Below are 19,869 nucleotides of genomic sequence, written 5' to 3' on the forward strand. Positions count from 1 at the left end.
GTATATCTGGAGTAATTAAAATAATGGCCGGGGCAAAGAATACTATGGGAAGCAGCACTAATAGGAGCAGCACTAAGCAAAAGTACTTTCTGTACCTTACTTTCTGGGCTGGCTAGTTTTTTTAATTATAAAATAAAAAGACAATAATGAAAAAGCCCACTGAGTCAGACAACTATTGATGTTACAATAATTGGATAGTTTGCTGGAGAACTGGACTTTATTTGCATACTCATTCATTTTTCCTTTAAATCTGTGTGTCGACTGGAAGAGGAATGAATTATTGCACAACCTGTGTGGCCAGTAGGAAAAATGATGCTGAACATGCCTGTGTACTTGTCTCAGAGCCCAAGGTCCTGCACATTTTCCCAGCTCATCTCATATTTTCAGTGGTTCAAGTCTGGTGATTAAGGGCATCCACAACATAAATGTCACATTTGCGTTTTGCAAAGAAAGCCGGTCTTACACAAGCAGCATGAGGACACTTGTTGTCCTGCTTAACTTTTTTTACATCAGGACAAGTCCACAAGAAGTGCAAACGTTGGGGCCAAGGACAAATGTATCACCATGTGGATAGGTAGAAAGAGAACACAACATTTCGGCCGTGGAGCCTTTTTCAGGTGTGAAACGTTGTGTTCTCTTTCTTCTTCTTTTTTTCAGCATGGAATAAACCTATTACTTGTTCCTTTGCAGCCTACGCATGCTGACGCAGCTACCCACCTGAACTACTATGTGGATAGGTAGCCATCAATCACTACAAATTTAGGTCCGTGATGACTAAACATCACAGACTAGAATGTCACTTGTAGACCTCCTTATCGATTGGTCTGTTCAGCACAAAAATTGACATATTCTGCAGATCTGTGCCACACAGACTGATGTCTGTCAGTGTAGTCTACATCAAACCGTGATTCTTCTCTAAAGAGGACTTGGTTCCACTTCTGAGGTTATTTAGACCAGGTTATTTAGTCCAGGCTCCAGCATAATGATGACATGAAGGTTTTGTTCTTCTAACAAGCAGGGCTTATTGCTTCCCTTCTATGTTTTTTTTCCTTGATCACCAACTCTTCTCAACACCTGAACCCAATTCACTTCCTTACTATTAAAGGGATTTAGCGCTTATGCAGCAGAGTCACTTAATGGTATCACGGTTAGTCATGAATGATCAGTTAATAAAAGTGATGCCAAAAACATTCGACTAAAATCCAAAATACAGATATTTTTTTCGAAACATGTACATGCATAAATAACAGAGCTACGTTTTATATGCTTACTGCTTTACACTGTTATACACACATGGCTTGATATTTAAAATACCTACTGCAGTCGAGAGGCAAAGTCGTGATGAAAAATGGGTGGTCTTACACGGGGGAAGTTGGGAATTAGCGCTTCTCTGTTTCAATTGAATACTGACTATTAGTTCCACAACAGAAATTGCTTCTGAGCTGAAAGATGGCTTTGGTATCTTATACAGGGCTTTGCACAGCTCCAGCTGCATTTGTAAATATCAATGTGATGCTCTAGGGGTGCTTTTTGCAAATAGAATTAAAGTGTGCATCTTGAATTTATAATGGAAGTATAATTTATACAGTAGCATCACTTCTCAGTAAAAGAGTTGCTCTTTAATAAATACTGACTAATATTGCTGACAAAGTTGTGTGTATCCTGGCAGTTTTTGCTTCCTTGAGTTTTTTAAGCCCTCCGTGGATTGTGTGATACTAAATTAATTGGTAAAGAACAACAAGATCACTTCATGTTACAGTGACATGAGAATAAGGGAGTGGTAATAACAGATGGATGGATAAAGATAGATAGAAGTCTGTAATTGCTTAAAATTTTTTGAGCTGGTGAAATGTACTGCATGTAAGCTCTGATTGAAGCTGTAGTCTCCTGGAAATTGAGTTAGACTTATAACAATCATTGGCATTGCTGTTGTGATTTTGATATTGAATTTAAGATTGCTTTCTGTGCAGCACATTTCTGCTTGGAACAGTGATGTGCCTTAGAAGCTGCCAGGAAAGTGTGCAGCTGTGGTCACTGAATGTGACAGTATTGATTTTCATATTTACTCTGTGCTTGACAGGCAAAGAAACTCAAAGCATTCAAGGGGGACACAAGTAAACTGACCCTGGTGGATTCATTTATGTACCTTTTATTACAGGTGCCAAGGTAAGATGCACAATGAATTTCAGATATTTTTCTCATTAATGTACAGTAGGCTTAAACTTAATTAATTATGTTAATTTGATTTTGCTTGTATTGTTTAGTTTTGATCTTCGAATTGAAGCCATGGTGCTAAAGGAAGAGTTCTTTCCAACCTGCTCTGTGTTGAACAATGATATTGATGTCATTCGTATGGCCACAAAAGGTAATTAAATCCCTCATCCTGGAAGAGTCTCAAACATGTTTATCTACAGGAGAGGATCTGGTAATATCCTAACATTGACATGTATGGTCCGGGGCAAGTGGTCCAGTGCTTTTGTTAAACATTACACACAATTCAGGGTGTGGAGTTGATTATAGCTCCCTGTTCAAAAAACACAGTTTGAGTTTAAGAAGACTATGCTATGTGAATTAGACATTGTCATTTCCTGTATTTCACACTATAATATAAGGCTATTTAAGGCCACAATGAGACTGGTATTTCAGCATTCTAAAGTGTCTTGTGTTTTTTGACTACCTGTTACCCCAAATAGAACAGAGACTAATGAATGACTATGGTTTGTCCATTAGACTGTAGAAGAGGAAGGCCACAACTTATATGACATCATTTGAGTCATGCTAATTTGGTTTTACTTCCCTGACGTCCCATAGCTAGTATGGGTCACACTAATCTCACCTTGAACCCCGCCACACTATGAAGGGACAATTCAGAGCAGCCAATCAAATTTCTCCTGTACAGTATGTCTTGGGAGGGGAGAGGAACCCAGAGAGACACACACAAATACAGGGATCCCAAGCTCCCTGGATTGGATCCTTGGATTGGATCAAATCCAGGATCCAATGGACGAGTGATCACAAATTCAACAAACCACCAAACAATGTAAACTTAATTAAACAATGTAAAAAATCTTGAAATGAAATTCAGTGCAAGGCATGTGTAAATAAATAATTTTAAGTCATTTTAAAAAACAATGAAAATCAAAATTGTCACCCTGAACATTCAATTAATAAAATGATTAAACAAAACAATCCATGATTAATAATTGGCTAAAAACAATTTCTAATGTTACTTATGAGACTTTTTTATAAGTATCATTTAAAAGGCTCTCAGTAAAAGGACCAGAAATAACTGTGCAATATAGTTGCTTCCTTGGACATGTGATTCACTACCCATCACTAACAGCAATCTTCCCTTCACATCTTGCATAAAATTGATAAACTTTAACAAGCATCTATTTTAAAAGGTGAATTTAAATACCACTGTATAAACTTGTTTTACATGAATTAATTAATACAGTATATGTAAATGTTTCCGCTCAGGATTTTAACCCACTGTTTGAGTGAGGACCGAGAAAACATTCCCCTTATTTACATATTTTCTGTGGAGAAATAGTTTGTAATTTGCACAGCATTTTTCAGGGACACGCATGTTGTATAAATCGAGAACTACCTGTACCGGGATGTAGATCTACACAATAAGTCATTCAGCCTTGTGGAGCACCAAATAGAAAAACAAAAATGTGTAACACTCTCGGCTGGAAAGGTTATGTTGTTTGGACTGTTTTTGAGCACAACCCATGTTTTACAGTTGCAAGAAAATGTTTGTGAACCCTTTAGAATTATCTGGATTTCTGCAATAATTACTCATAAAAATAAAGTCACAATAATAGACAAACACAATCTTTTTAAACTAATAACACAAACAATTGTACTTCTTGTCAATATTGAACACATCCTTTAAACTTTCACAGTCCAGGCTGGAAAAAGTATGTGAACCCTTGTATTTAGTAACTGGTAGAACCTCCTTTAGCAGCAATAACCTCTACCAAACATTTCCTGCAGCTGCTGATGAGACTTGCACAATGGCTAGGAGGAATTTTAGACCATTCCTCCTTACAAAACTGTTCCAGTTCACTGAGATTTCTGGGATTCCTTTCATGAAAAGCTCTCTTCAGGTCATGCCACAGCATCTCAATTGGGTTGAGATCTGGAACATCCAGGTGGTCTTTTGCAAACATGAGACATGCAGCAATGTTTTTTTTGGAGAGCAGTGGTTTCCTCCGTGGTGTCCTTCCATTAACACCATCCTTGTTCAGTGTTTTTCTTATAGTGGACACATGAACAGAGACTTTGGCAAGTTCAAGAGATTTCTGCAGGTCCTTTGCTGTTAGCCTAGGGTTCTTTTTCGCCTCCTTTAGCATTGCATGCTGTGCTCTTGCCATGATCTTTGCAGGATGCCCACTCCTAGGGAGAGTAGCAACAGTACTGAATTTCCTCCATTTGTAGACAATTTGTGTTACTGTGGCTTGATGAACACCCAGGCCTTTAGAAATGCTTTTTTAGCTTTTTCCATCTTTATGCATCTCTACAATTCTTCTTCTAAGGTCATCTGATATTTCTTTTGATCAGGGCATGGTTCATATGAACAGCTCTTTCTTGAGAAGAGCAGACTCTGTCAGTAACCAACCTTTGTGTGCCTTTTTCCTAGGGCAGGGCATCTCCAATCTCATCTCATTGATTGGAACACCTGACTCCAATTAGCTTTTGGAGAAGTCATTAGCCTAGAGGTTCACATACTTTTTCCAACCTAGACAGAATGTTTAAATGATGTGTTCAGTACAATTGTTTGTGTGTTATTAGTTTAAGCAGATTGTGTTCGTCTATTATTGTGACTTAGTTGAAGATCAGACCACATTTTTATGAGTAATTAATGCAGAAATCTAGGTAATTCCAAAGGGTTCACAAACGTTTTCTTGCAACTGTATGTTTAATTACAGAAAGATGTATCACAATCATTAAGCATTTTTAATATGCCTACATATTAATTTTTTACATATATATCAAATTAAAACTCGAAAGAAGCTTGCAATGTTAATAACTTCATGTAGTCCAGTATCTCATCCAAGGTGCTGAACGTTCTATTCGAAACCAGACTTATCCTGTTATAATCCAAGTAATAAATTCCAAACTGTGAATTTAAGTGTGATTTCCTTTACGTCATGTTTAGAGCTGTTTCACATGCGAAATGAATAAACTGCTAACACCTTTAAATACCATCCTATTTCTACCTTGGTGCCACCATTTCACCATACTGTACCTAAGGTATTATTTACCATGTCAGTTATTAGCTTCTTCACAGAAATGGCTGCTGCCAGACCTGATAACACCCTCATATTGAGGTTTATATCTGTGGGGCTTCAATATATTCAACAAATTACAAACATATTGTATATCACAGCACTGGTTATGTGAATAGGAAGGACATTGACTGCTTTACAAATATTTTATGAATAAGTATTTTAGATTTTTCAAAATGTTCCCTAATTAATACTTGCTATATTTCCTGTACATTTGTGGATAATAACACAATATTCTTTTCTTTTAAAGAATTTAAGTTGAAGTTCTTTAGTCCAACAAACATGTGGCGCTAGATTTATCAGTAATACTTTCAAAAAATGGTCTGTTTTTCTCAAAATCCTACTCCCAGTGTTCTTACAGTTATTGTGTTTTTCAATGAGTCACTTATCCAAGACCCACCTCAGAAATTGAAGCAGAAATTGACCATTTGTAAATAAAACATCACATTAGCTTTAAATCTAATGTGCTGTATATTATTACTTTTATAACCCAACCCCACTTTAAATGACTTTTTGCAGAACTCATGACATGTGAAGAGCTACATGCTATTCTACACTTAGTGCTCCAGGCTGGAAACATCATGAATGCAGTAAGTGGCAACTGACATACTGCACTTTAAATTTAAACTCAGAATTGTTTGTTTTGTACTGTAACTGTGTGTCCGGTGTAATTTACCCTCAATGTCTCTTTAGGGAGGCTATGCTGGCAATGCAGTAGGCTTCAAGCTCTCATCCTTACTCAAGCTTGCAGACACAAGGGCCAACAAGCCAGGGATGAACCTTCTACACTTTGTCGCGCTGGTATGTAACCTTTCTGGGCTGAAACAAGCCTTCATCTAGTGTCCCATGAGGTCAGTTTTAGGTTACTTTTAGAGTTTATAACAGTTGTGCAGGAAGAAAGTTAGATCATCATCTCGTGCATTTCTGCTTGCCTGTGTATACAAGTCTCACACCCAGGTCTTCCCTTCGCAAATTGCTCTCTCGTCCCCCCTCCCCAACACCCCATCTACATCCATGGAGCAGCTCCTTAGCTCAACCATCGCAGCACTGAGAGGGGGTTTGTGCAGACTGTCCTGCCTCAGATAGGCTGCCTTTCCCTCAGCTAGATGAGTCACACCATGTATATCCCATCTCTCTCTATCTCATTCATTGAAATATAACCAAATTCATAGTATGCGCAGTCAAGTTTGAAATATTTTGTATTTTTTTACAACATACTCAAGCTAACTTGAAATTGGTTAACCACAAAGGCTGGAGCCAGCAAGTTGAAGAAGACTATTTGTTGAAAATAATTTTAATTCTTTTGACTTTGAGATTCAGGTGTCTGTCCCTTTTCTAAATTTCATGCTACAAAAACTGAAATGTGTTAAGAAATATAAACTCTAAATTTGTAGTTATGCATTTTATTTCCATTGTGTAAGCATATTATTTCATAATATGCATCTGGACTAAAACCTCTAAAATATTTTTGCGCACGGCATATACAACAGTGAAGAACTGCAGATGCCTGACTAGTTTGTCTTAACATTGCTCTGCTTTTGAGGATTTGGATGTACAAATAAGAAATTGTGTAGGTGGGGAAAAAAACACGCCTGAGAGCAAAGCTGTTTCCCACACATGCAAATGAAGTGTTTTTCTTCTGCACTCAGTAATTGTTTTCTGTCTTGTACAAACAGGAAGCCCAGAAGAAAGATGAGACCCTGCTGAAATTCCCAGAAAAGCTGCAGCATGTTCAGAGTGCAGCCCGGTAAAGCCAACTCCCTTCCTTACTGGATTAATATGAGAAAGACACTGCAAATAGGGTGACTTAAAGTAGAGCTGAGATAGAGACCTTTATTACCACAGATGCTGGCTACTCTCTACTGTACTTCAGAGATGTTTTTTTTCTGCAACAATCTTTGTTTTGCAAGGCCATTACTGCAAAACAAGAATCCTCATAATTTGATGATCTTTCACTGGATACACAAGGGCTTAACATTTTATGTTGGTTATGCAATATACAGTAAATAATAACTCCCTTTTTAGTACTGGCCTCTAAGCTTGCATTTTCTAGCATCCGTAAGTCAAATGCAAAAATAACCCCCCCTGGCTATATCCTTTTTAAACAAAGTCCCGTAGGTGTTAAATAGATTCTACGAATAGATGTTTAGTTCTAGAGCTTAAGTTTTGTATTATATGAGATTACTAAGATCATTCAAAATACTGTCATTTAAATGTTTAATGTACCTGAATAATTGTTGTATTTTGACTGATTTACAGAATATCAGTGGAAAACATTGAAGTGGAGTTGCAGTCATTGTCCACAAGAACTAAATCACTTGAAGAAAATATTCAACAGGATACAGAGCTGCTGCAGCAGTTGGATGAGTTTCTACAGGTGAGTACAAAACACACAACCACACTGGGTTCCACCTATAAACATTGGCACCACTGAGAAAGCGAACAATGCATTAATTTTGTTATCTCAAAAATTAATGTAATGGATAAAAGTAATAAATAACCATCTTCCTTATCTTTAATCTGCCTTGTAAGTCTTCTTGTTTGCCTCACAATCTTATGTTTGAACTTCATACCATCAACTACCCTATTTGTTTGGGATAATTATAGTAATTCAATGATGATATTTTTCTCTTGACTGGAATTGTGTTGTGCTGTGGCCGAAAGATGTTAGCATGAAATTCAGTTTGAATCTTTGCACCTGTCAAACCCTTAAAATTGAAAACAAATCCTTTATTGTGTGAAGGTGTAATGGGTTCCTTAAAAGGATACGAATATACCCCTCTTTCGATCCATATGAGTTGCACAAGTGCCTACCCATGCATCGTCTCCAGTTCTTCTACAGATGTTGGTAACAATGGCTTGATGAGAGGTGTGTGAGTTGTGTTTGCTTCATAGCTCATTGTGCTGTCTTGCTGAAGAAGCTATGCCATTGTTTTTGCTCCAGAGTTCAGAGCAAACCCTGCAGGACCTGAAGAGGCACCAGCTCGAACTGCGCAAGGAAGGCAATGCTCTCATCGATTTCTTCTGTGAAGACAAAGAGACTTTTAAACTGGACGAGTGCTTCAAGATATTCCAGGATTTCTGTCTCAAATTCAAAAAGGCTGTTAAGGTAGATAGCTGGGAAGCTGTTTTCTCCTTTCTTGTGTTTTGACAGGCAAAAAATAATTGCATTTTTTAGTTTGTTTTTTTCATTAATATTACTATTAATGTGTAGGAATATACAGCATATAGATGTTATGCTTCCAACAGGTTGACTTGGTTAGGAATACATTGTGTTGATAAAAAGTGTCAAAGCCCTGAACTTAAACTAATTGTTTTTTTAAACATACTTAATTACGCATGGGTTTTTTAGCATTTCACAAGAAATAACAGCATCCAAGAATCAGGTTTGATAATAATTATTGAGCATTTTAAGTGGAATATATTTTTTATCTTAACCTGTTTTGTACAGGGGTAGCCGCCTGGCCATAGGACAAAAATTTTCTTGTTTGTCATTATCCCTCCATTCTTCCATTGAACTCCATAGGTTCAGTTAAAATAAAACTTCTGTTGACAGTGTGACACTAATAAAATAAAAAGTAAGAATATCGAACCATTTGACAGGATCATGCAGGTGCCAAGACGAGTATTCTATATAGTACAAAATAAACACAGGGGCTGGTTTTACTTCTCATGCAGGAAAAGAGTCTGAGGATCTGAGGAAGGTCATAAATGGATCCTAAAAACAGTTTAACATGTAGGAGGGGATCCACTTCATCCACCACAGGCGTGCCCCAATGATTCGCCTCTCACTCTGTGCATACCAGTGAATCTTTACACCTCCTCCTCCAGCAGTCTGTGTCTTCTGTACACCTCTCTCTATATTGTGTACTTTGTACTCTTCTTTATATAGTGTGTGCCATCATGCATCTTTCTATATATTCAGTACTTTGTTTATCTGTAAATCTGTTTATTTGTACCTTTGTGTATCTGTACATATATTATGTATGTCATTTCACCCTTTTGTATTGTGCTGACTTATACACACCTCCATGCTCCGTATTGTCTACTGCCTAGGACTTCAGGTCTTTTTTATCACCTAGAGGATGCCATAAAAATGAGCAGCCCCCCCTTTGCTATGTGATCTACTCTGAGGTCCTTATTACTTATCGTACTGCCATAAAGAGGCAAGAAGAAGGAAGTTATACATTATGTGCTGTGGATGTGGCAGTCTGGTTATTATTATTTTTATTACATGGAGCACCTATTCCAAAACATGTCAAAGGACTCAAGGGCTTTTAACTTTGATTATATCGCAAGTTTTTTTTTTATGACCTTATAATATAAGGAATATAAAAAAGATGGGAGATTATAAGAGCCGTATTTCAGTTGCTTATCTGCCTGAAGCTTACATTGTGATGTTGTGGCCAGTATTCACAGTTGTAACACCTGTGGGAAGAAGCTTCTCCTGCAGGATGGCCATGATCCTTGTGTTACAGTATGTATTTGGGTCCAGTGACCATGCCGTGAATGTGCTAGTGGACAATATGTAACATGACAAGTTTCTGGCTAAGTGACAGCACAGCATTCCTGGCTCTTAGGCTTGGGCATCCAGGTTCTGGTTACACTTATGCCAGCATTTTCCAGAAGGCCACGCAACAGTTCTTGAGAGAGCCACCCTATATTTATAATAATAATAATAATAATAATAATAGCTTACACTTATATAGCACTTTTCTGGACACTCCACTCAAAGCGCTTTATAGGTAATGGGGACTCCCCTCCAACACCACCAATGTGCAGCCCCACCTGGATGATGCGACGGCAGCCATAGTGCGCCAGAACGCTCACCACACATCAGCTATTAGTGGGGAGGAGAGCAGAGTAATGAAGCCAATTCATAGATGGGGATTTTTAGGAGGCCATTATTGGTAAGGGCCAATGGGAAATTTGGCCAGGACGCCGGGGTTACACCCCTACTCTTTTCGAGAAACACCCTGGGATTTTTAATGACCACAGTGAGTCAGGACCTCAGTTTTATGTCTCATCCGAAGGATGGCGCCTTTTTTATAGTATAGTGTCCCCGTCACTATACTGGGGCGTTAGGACCCACATGGACCGCAGGGTGAGGAGTGCCCCCTGCTGGCCCCACTAACACCTCTTCTAGCAGCAATCTTAGTTTTTCCCAGGAGGTCTCCCATCCAGGTACTGACCAGGCTCACACCTGCTATTTCAAGCCTCTTCATCCAATTCCAGCTGGGGGGCCCCGGAGCCTATCCTTGCTTGCTAGGGCCTATTTTCCCCGAAGCCAGTTAGTCTGCGAGTCTTTGGACTGTGGGAGGAAACCCGAGCTTTATCTCGCCTCGTGGTTGTATTTGCTATCACCTGTAACTGTTCTCTTGGCAGCGTTGGTATAAACACTCAGTCTCCTGCCCCTGAGGGTAGAGATCTTCCATTAGGTGGTGGCGGCTTTGTTCTTTCAGGGGACCAGGGTACAAGGAGTAGCTTGTGCACTATGGTCCTGTGCACTCACATGTCTCCCTCTCCCTGCAGGATAACCTCGAGCGGGACCTGAAGGAGGCTGCCAGACAGAGGAGGCTGCGGGAGCTGGAGGAGAAGCGTCACTCGTGGGCAGGCGGGGAACGTGGCGGAGGTTTCGGTCGCAGCAGCAGTGAGAATGATGTGGAAATGCTGACCAAGGAAGGCCTGCTGGACTTCCTGCAGCAGCGGCCTTACAGCCCGCTGGCCCGCTCCTCTAGCGTCAAGCGCTCCAGGCACTCTCTGGCGGTCATGGCCGACCGGGAGCTCCGCAGCTTCCTGGAGGGGTCCAGCGCAGAGGATCCCACTAAGTTCAACAGCCTTCCCAGAGCCTCCAGTCGCCTTGCTAGGAAGAGCACAGCCTGGATGGATTCCCAGGATGACAATCGCGAACTGGGTGTGAAAAGCCAGCACTTACATGGGAAGGAAGTTACAACCCCATGTGCAGACAAGGAATCTACCCCCCAGATTCCTGCTGTTGCATTTAATGGGAATATCAATGAAGATCCGATTTTGAACAGTAACAATAATTATGCTACTGTTTCAGAAAGTCTTGGTGTGAACAGAAATGGCCTAAACATGAATGTATTTCAGAAAACAAAAGGCATCAGTTGTGGGCAAATTAATGTCAGCGTGACCAAGCACACTTTGGTCCAAGGACTTCAAGCATTTGACCTTGTCACTCCAAACAACAATAATATTCACTTTGTAAATCAAGGAGATGTTGTTGTGACTGATTTAGAAATAGACAAAGATGCGTCAAAGATTCCTGATGATGCCTCTCCTTCTACTAAGAGCTCCCCCAGAACAGAGTCTGATTGGAAAATGGAATCTTCCCAGTTTACAGCCTCTTCTAAAAAAGAAGAGGAGGACAATAGCACTGTTTCCTCAACCACATGTGATACACCTCTGCCTTTAGATAATTCGGTATCCAACAAGAGACCAATTTTTTACATTGTTGATCGCACAGAAACAGACTGTTCTGTAACCTTTGACTACTCTGAAATCTGTGATGATTCTCTTGCTTTTAAGGAAGGCAATGAGTATGACTGCCAGGCCCTGGGTCCTGGTAAGGATAATCTGAAAGATCAGAGTTCACTTTCTCTCAACCTGGAATCAGAATCTACAAATGATCCGTCAATTTCTATCACACACTCTGCCACCACTGAAGAGGGAGCATCTGACAGCTGTGAGGCAGGTGAAGAAAAGAAAGATGAGAAAACTGTAGACGTTAGCAGCACCAAAACAGGACCTTTGAAAACAAAGCCAACGTCAAAACTGCCAGCTACTCGAAGCAGCGGAACCGGACGATCTGTAAGAATGCTAACTGCTTCAGAGAGCCAAAATTTGCGGAAAGTGGTGCCGATTTCACGAGTGAGCAGGTTAGGTAGTTCTGTTAAGAAAACTGAGAAGCTGTCAGCCCGTGAGAGCAGCAGTTCTGAAACAAGGCACCCACAGCGGGACCAGAGCACCCCAGTTAGAAAATTGGAGCACACCCCCAGGACTCTTCGGCGTTCCAGCCTTCCTGCTGAGGACCCCAAAGTTCAGAGAGGGACCCCAGCCACAGCCAGCATCGGTAGAGCCCGGGAACAAACACGCACCCCCTCAGTGAAAAAGCCCAGTGCCAAACCTGTAAGGAACATTCCCAAGCCCAAGCCTGAGGAGAAAATGTGTCGTTCTACCATGAGAGCCCTGGCCCAGGCACAGGCAGCCTCTGCAGGAAGTGCGCCTCAGACTCCCACTCACAATGGCAAGGCCCTGGCTAGCACCCCCAGCTTCGCACGGAACACAGTGGCCTCCTCCTCCAGGAGGATGAAAAAGGACCTGGCCCCAAATTCAAACCCCACAACACCTTCCAAAACTGCCACTCCCACCAGGACGGGGTCTCAGAGGCAACCTGTGAGCAAGGCCATGACTGGAAATACCCCCCTCACACCAAGGGATGAAGAAAACACCCAGGGCACACTGAGGAGAGTACAGAGTGTCCGAGTGTCCAACAGGAACCCCCATCGCAGTGAGACGCCACCTCCCAAAAGAGAGCAGTCCCGCAAAGGTAGCAGCTTTTCCGAGAAGTCGGTGGTCCAGTCTAAAGACTTGAGCAGGATATCCACAGGCAAATCTCTAAAACCTACATGGAAGTAGAATGTGAACTCTTTCTTTTTTTGTAGAGCTTGTTTATGTTTTTTTAATTCACTTTTCTGCTTCTTGCCATAATATTACATAGTTTTACTTGATCATGGCCTTAACAGGAAAGAACTTTAGAGTGGCATTGTCCTTAGATAGCTAATTAGCCCAGCTTTTTTTAATACTGTTTAATTATTGCTGCAGCCATGATAAGTGCAAAACTGATGTTGCAGGACAATTAAAAATGATAAACCATGGCTTAGAACTGTGTGTAATGTTTGAGAATCTGTGTTAGAACATCAAAGATTTTTCCAGTGAATATCGTGAAATACCCCAGTCTTTCCAAGGAAAGGAACAGGCAAATGACAAGTCTTTTCCAAGGAACCTTTACACTTGCTTTAACATTGTTTTTATTAATTTAACAAAGTGTAAATACTACTGAACATGTCATGATGCTGCTGATCTGCTCACTTGGATGAAATAAGCTGTATGAAAGGAGTTCATTCATCTTAGGAGCTCTTGAAATGTTGTTATGCTGCTCTGTCTTTGTGGCTTCCTCTGTTCTTACAGTGGTTTTAGCGCTAAAGATAAATACTTTGCAAAGCCATATATCCTTCAGTGGCATCATTCTCTCTGAAGATCACATATTATGGCTGTCTTACTTTGGGCTTTGTATAACTGCTGCTTGAAGAGGGTCAGGCAATTTTAAGTTTAGGGACGCATCCATTTTAAAGTGGATAAGACAGACACATTATAGTAGATATTTTCTGGAATATGCTTGTGCTACATATTTAAAAAGGACTGTATAAATCTGCATTGAAGTAACATTTTTGTGTTGTTTCCATATAAAAAATACTCCTTATAATTTCAACTTAATTGCCTGATATAAAAGTTTGATTAGCATAGTATTCCCCTTTTCTTTCCAGACTAATGCTTGTCAGAACTTTGTTAGCTGTTTGATTACATTCAATTTGCCCAGAGGTTTTTTGGAATACTGATCAAAATACTGAATTGTAATGTTTGTGACACCACTGGCCTTTTTAACACGCCTGTGCCAAACAGAAAAAGCACTTTGTTAGTGAGGAGAAAAGTCCACCATTCTCTGCATTACACCCTCTCTAGAAGACCAAAGCAGATGGTGGGTTAGATATTTTTAGCACATGGGGAACATCTTCCTATTATTCCATTGCATCTGAACCAGGCTTGAATGACTACTGCAGCGTCACCTGAAGTACACAGAGATGACATAAGTAAATAGATTAGGCTTGCAAGAGTATGTATTTATTTTGTTAAGTGTGCGTAGCTTTGATAAAGTATGAGTGGGTATAATATGCTTACATATTGTGAAAATAAGGTCGGTTGGTTTCTAGCCTTGAAGGCCCAGTATGAAGAATGTACAGGAGGGGGACCCAAGCAATTGGTTTAATTAGGCCGGTTCCAAGGATATCCATTTCAGATAGCCAACACAATGAGAATCCACAACAGTGGATTAGTGTGTGGGACTAACCCAGCCATGGCAGACGTCTTCCTCCTTTTCCCTTTTAGACTTGCAGTCACCTTATTAGCAGTCAACAATGGGTTATCCTTTGCCTTAGAGATTTTATCTGTTTAATTTGACCAATGTCCCATTAGCTAACTATGCACCCCTTTCATCATTTTTCCTAGACCTGCTGTTTATGGCATGGCTGTTCGAGAACTAATGTATTATCCTCTGGTCTGTATGCGTATTTTGTGGCAATATACTGTTATTATTCCTAGAAATTGTCACTATAATAGCCAACATGAAATCTCAGGTGGTGTCTGTTCACTTATATCAAGTACAGTTTAAGCCTTATTGCTGTAACCTATTTCCAAATAATTTTTTCTAAGATTCAGAACTTCTGCAACTGAATGGCTTTATTTATAGTAAGGTAACCTTAAAGATTCCCATTTGTAATAGTCTAGCCTGCTAACAATATTGGTTGTACTGTGGTATACTGTATTTATATTAAATCCATTTATTTAAAATGCATTTTGCATTATAAACTGATTATGTACTCTTTATATGAAATGTTTTCTTTCTAAGTTTCTGGAAATGTTTATTTTTGGAAACCTGAAAAGGTTTATATTTGGAAACAAATGTCCCAATTTATTGAACCTGTTCTAAGTGTGCTAACCATTGTGTAATTTACTCCATACCATCAAAACTTTTTTACTGATAATTTTGTGAATCTTCCGTACCTGTCAATACTATTAAATGTGTGAGAATTAATTGATCACTGTCAGGCTTGCCTGCATTACTCTGAGACAGCAGTGGCATTGAATATCAATAATGATCATTCTGTATGTGAATAATCTTGAATGATTAGTGTACCGTGCAATTATTAAATCAAAATGCATGATACAGTTACAACCTTTATTGATACTGTACTCTTTTCTTCCTCTGTTTCTTCTAATATTTAAAAGTAACTCCAGTAGCATTTGATACTTTTTCCCCTGGACAATTACACTTCATTTTGTTCTAGTATTGCAGATTGTAATCTCTTGATGACTTGATTGTAGAAAATGGGAAACCTGAGACGTGCCTGAAGGAAGTATAGTATATTCCAGTGCTCTAAATGTATGATGTCAGAAAACATGAAAATGAATTATGAGAAGTTGAACTGTTCTGCCCTTCGTACAGTAGTATTGTAGGGTATGTCCTTGAGCTCTGAGAGGACTACTGTTTCTGGCTCTTCATAATTAAATCTGAGGTTCTTATCAGGTATTTTGCTGTTTCATCATAAATGAAACCTCACTAGTACAGCGGTGCCCTATATTCTCTTGATCAACTGTCAAGAATCATTCAAGCTCTAATGAAAAGAAAATCCCTTGTTTAAAATTCAAGGTGAATACAGACATACAAAGCTCTGCATACCTTCTACTAAATTAGAGGCTGCAGCTTGCTGTTGAGGCATTTTTGTAGCGGATGCCTTCTCCTTTTTTTCAGTCTGTGTGCTGTGCTCTGCTAAGCAAATGAAACTTGTGCAAAATAAGCCAAGCTAATGTGAAAGGAAATTCGTAAATGGTTATAAAAAGGGTTATAAATTATAGCCACTTACTGTGAACTCTAGTTTTATCTTGGCTGTATTCATTAGGCTAACACTAATATAATTTGCAACAAGATGACCATATTTGGAAGCAATTGCAGAAATGTATGCTTCCTTTTGGGGTTTATTTCTAATATTCTTTCTAATTCTCAAATGTTTCAGTTCCAGGAGGACCCCAGTAATAAATCAGCCTCTTATGAGACTGACCTGATAAAAGCAGTGGGCCTTTTGTGGAATCCCCATTCCCACACACCCCCATATCACTCCAGCTTCCATGACAACCTCTTCTACCAGTATGACATTCCCAGCTCAGTTAGGTCGCTTTCAGACAGATCCTAGCAATTTCAGTGACTGATGGTCGTTTGATCTGGCCTGAAGGCTGGGAGATTCTGCTGTCTTGTCTCAGTTATTAATAGTAGAAATTCTCTCAGAATATGATTTGGTAGTTGAAAATGCTTATACCCCCCATTGCTCATGTTCAGTTGCTTGATTTCTGGATTAAGAAAAAGTAATACAAATGAACAATAATCTTCCTAATTCATGGTACATAAATTTGAATGTTATTTTATTTTCAGGAGATCTGTACAGTGAGCTTCTAGGTGTTGGCATTTGACAAGATAAATATTTTAATAACCAAGACAATTGTATCAGACAAAGAAATACATTTAAAATTGAAAAACAATGTGGCTGTAAGGGGTCTTATAAATTGACAATGTATTATCATGTCTCAGACATAATTCTGAGGATTAGATATTTGGCTACAAGGTGTTCTTTTCTTCAGCTGGAGAAAAGAGTGATAAAGCCCTCACTGGGATGATTTAGGTATTATGGCAATCCAAATATTGTTCAGATCTGTACTTCATCAAGGGGATAGACAATCAGTCCTGTGATTGTTAAACATATACCATGTTATAGTCTTTGATTGTGAAGTAGGTTAAGGAAATACCAGTACTGGACATTTATATTTAATCAGCAAATTGTTACCTATTAAAGCTTTTCTGAACATATCAAGTCCTTTTTCTGTGAATGAACATCACTGTGTATTTTCAAGGTGTGTGTGACCTGCTTTTAATCTCCATTTTTGTATGCAGTTGAAGATCAGATTTAAATGGCATTGTCACAATGTTTTCTTCCTACGAGTGAGAGGTGTCCTTATGAAACAGAAACTCTGTGTATGGCATGTAGATGTTTGCACGCAGCAGAATAACTTGTGTGGATAATAAAATGTTACAACAGCTGGGGAAGCATTAGATTGTGGCTATGGTTTATTGACGGCAAGTGGTACATTAACAGCTTTGTGCTAAATTGATCTCTCGGATCATTTTTTAAATTGATTTTGTTCTGTTTTCTAGGAACAGCGTCCATCAGCTTTCATGTTTTTACTGCAAATAAATGAAATCAATAAATCACAGCAAAGAGAGAGAAAATCTAGATTTACACATTGGTATAGGAAAAAGCAGGTAAAAATGACCCAAATGTAAATGCCTTTTATCACTGCATTTCTAGTGGAATTTTTAAAAAATTCTATATTGTAAGTTGCAATTAAACACAATATTTCCAACAACATTAAAGGAAGAAGGAGGATGTTGTCTAATGTATAAGATGTACATAATTTGTGCTATTTAATAAGAAATGGCACTGAGCATCAAGGATGATGAACACTGTTGTGTTCTGCAAAACATTGTAACATATAGTGTCCTTCAAATGTATAGAGACAGTGAAAACTATTTTTGCTTTATAGGCAAGCAATTTGTATGTGATCATGAGATTTATTTTAATGATAATAACTCTCTAAAATGCACTTTTAGTAATTCCATTTATACACTTGATCATATTAAAACAAAAATATAATTTGTTCTCTATCCTGTGTTTTCAAGTGACCCTAATATTAGCACATTCACTAAGTAAATTTTAGTGGTAAAATTCAGTCTTTGATTTTGCCTTTTTTTAACTATTTTTGAGGTGTGCTGACTATTTTTTTCTTCAGCATTTAAAATATATCCTGTATTTGAAGATTAACCAGTCTAAGATTTTCTTTTTCTCCTGTTCACCTCATTAGTTGCATTAGCCGTTTGTCATTGCGATGCTGCATGGTGTATGAAAGCATTTGCTTTTACATAAGCAGGCTGCATATTTAGGTACACTTCATGATTCACTCTGCTAATGTCACCATTATTTACATTGTCAATAAAGAGTGAGCCACTCCTGAGGTCATGACATCACCTCCACCATGCCTCACAGAGGAGGTGGTATTCTTTGAGGCAACTGCAGTTCCGTTCTAATGACCCAACAACAAACACCTGACCAACAAGAGACAACTTTGGCATTGTCATTTTCCCTAATAGAAAATGAAGAGGTTCAACACTATCAGTTTGGTTGACCCAAGAGGTATAACTGAAGTAACTTTGTAACTATTCATTTCATAGTGAAAGTAAGTAGTTTTGACTTCACTATCTTGTCACGATCGTAAACCCCTCCTCTTAAGGACGCTCCAGCCCTGCCTTGTTTATGCTTATCTCCCGCACCTGCCTCCAGTTCCAGCCCCCTGTGCTATATAAGCCAGACGTTCCTGCCTATCGGGGCTCAGCTTTGGAAGATGGACCCCCGGAAGCCCGCCTACCCCCGAGTCCAGGAGCGACTCGACGGGATAGGCTTCACAACGGCGTCCTGACCATCTGGGTCTAGGATTAGGGAGCGTCTGGTCCCGTTACCCCCTTTATTCCCCCGACCCTCCGCCAGATCCCGCTCCAGTTTTTAACTCTGTTTGTCTGTCAGGATGGATTACCCGGTCTTGGACATTTGCTACACTCTCGGATTTGCCTCGGACTCCCTTGCACTGTTTGCCTCGGCCACACCTCCCCCGAACACCAGCGCACCATGGACACGCCCCCTGTTTTCCTTCCAGCCCCTTGCATGCCTCTTTCCCCGTGTTTTCTTCACTTCCTTCCGGATCGTGTTGTCTGCATAGGGCCCTGAAAGAACACTTCGTGACATATCTCAATACTTCTGGCAAGAGTAATACTGTACTGTACAGCCTACATATGCATTACTCACTGTAATACATATGTAGGCTGGTAATTTCACATCCAAGCCACATCAGCTCATCAGACCAGAGCTTAGGGACTTGAACTCACAACCCACCACTATTGAGTGCAGAAACATACCCACTACCAAGTTGCCATGTAGTATACTGTAAATGTATTATTAAAATGATTCCAAAATTGCTTCTGTTATGTCGATGTACTCACCAACTAGGATGTTTGCGAGAAAATCCACTCTGTGAGTGAGTGCAGGATGTAAAGTCAGTGCAGTCCAAAATCATAGTCGAGAAAGCAGAGGTCAAAGCTAGTTTATCATAAACAGTAATGTGGTCTTTCCAAAGAGTGGTCTAGAGCCCAGGCAAGTTTCTAAGTACATAAAGCTATTCAGGGAAAAGCACCAGGAAGGGAAAAAAATCAGAAGTTGAGGTCAAATGAAACATTCAGAGCTGGAAGATCAAATACTGAGAGAACAAAAATGCTGAGACTCAAGTGGAAAGAATGACTATGCATTCAACAGCCAGGATTTGATACCTGATGGAATGAGATGAGTTAATTGGCAACAGGCTTAGATAATCTGCCTTTACTTGTGCGCATTTCAGTATTACGGCTGCTTCAGACCGTGTAGTGACGTAGTTGGTGTGCAAGGGGAATGCAGGTTAAGGAGCCTGCATTCCCCTTGGCATCCCAGCTACAAGGCATTTAAAACCATTTTGTCTATAAATTAACATTTTTCATTTTCAAAGACTGAAATTGTTGATTGAAATTCATTTAGATGTTTTAAACTTACCTACTTACTAAAGTCTGAAATGGAATGTCAAAACT

At 39.5% G+C, this 19,869-nt stretch overlaps 1 protein-coding gene across 1 annotated transcript in view; it reads left to right on the top strand.

The window, feature by feature from the left end:
* fhdc1 (FH2 domain containing 1) overlaps positions 1 to 17,253 on the top strand; it is a 48,854-nt gene extending 31,601 nt beyond the window's left edge. Inside the window, exons 5-12 of the mRNA XM_088923662.1 lie at positions 2,081 to 2,166; positions 2,265 to 2,365; positions 5,817 to 5,887; positions 5,991 to 6,098; positions 6,974 to 7,044; positions 7,557 to 7,674; positions 8,242 to 8,406; positions 10,830 to 17,253. Of these exons, the coding sequence (XP_088779788.1) occupies positions 2,081 to 2,166; positions 2,265 to 2,365; positions 5,817 to 5,887; positions 5,991 to 6,098; positions 6,974 to 7,044; positions 7,557 to 7,674; positions 8,242 to 8,406; positions 10,830 to 12,956 (2,847 nt within the window). The 3' untranslated portion in view covers positions 12,957 to 17,253. The remainder of the gene's footprint in view (positions 1 to 2,080; positions 2,167 to 2,264; positions 2,366 to 5,816; positions 5,888 to 5,990; positions 6,099 to 6,973; positions 7,045 to 7,556; positions 7,675 to 8,241; positions 8,407 to 10,829) is intronic.
* Positions 17,254 to 19,869: the final 2,616 nt, after the last annotated feature.

Source organism: Atractosteus spatula, chromosome 1 (genome assembly GCF_055471065.1).
Source record: "Atractosteus spatula isolate fAtrSpa1 chromosome 1, fAtrSpa1.hap1, whole genome shotgun sequence".
Taxonomy (NCBI): Eukaryota; Metazoa; Chordata; class Actinopteri; order Semionotiformes; family Lepisosteidae; genus Atractosteus; species Atractosteus spatula.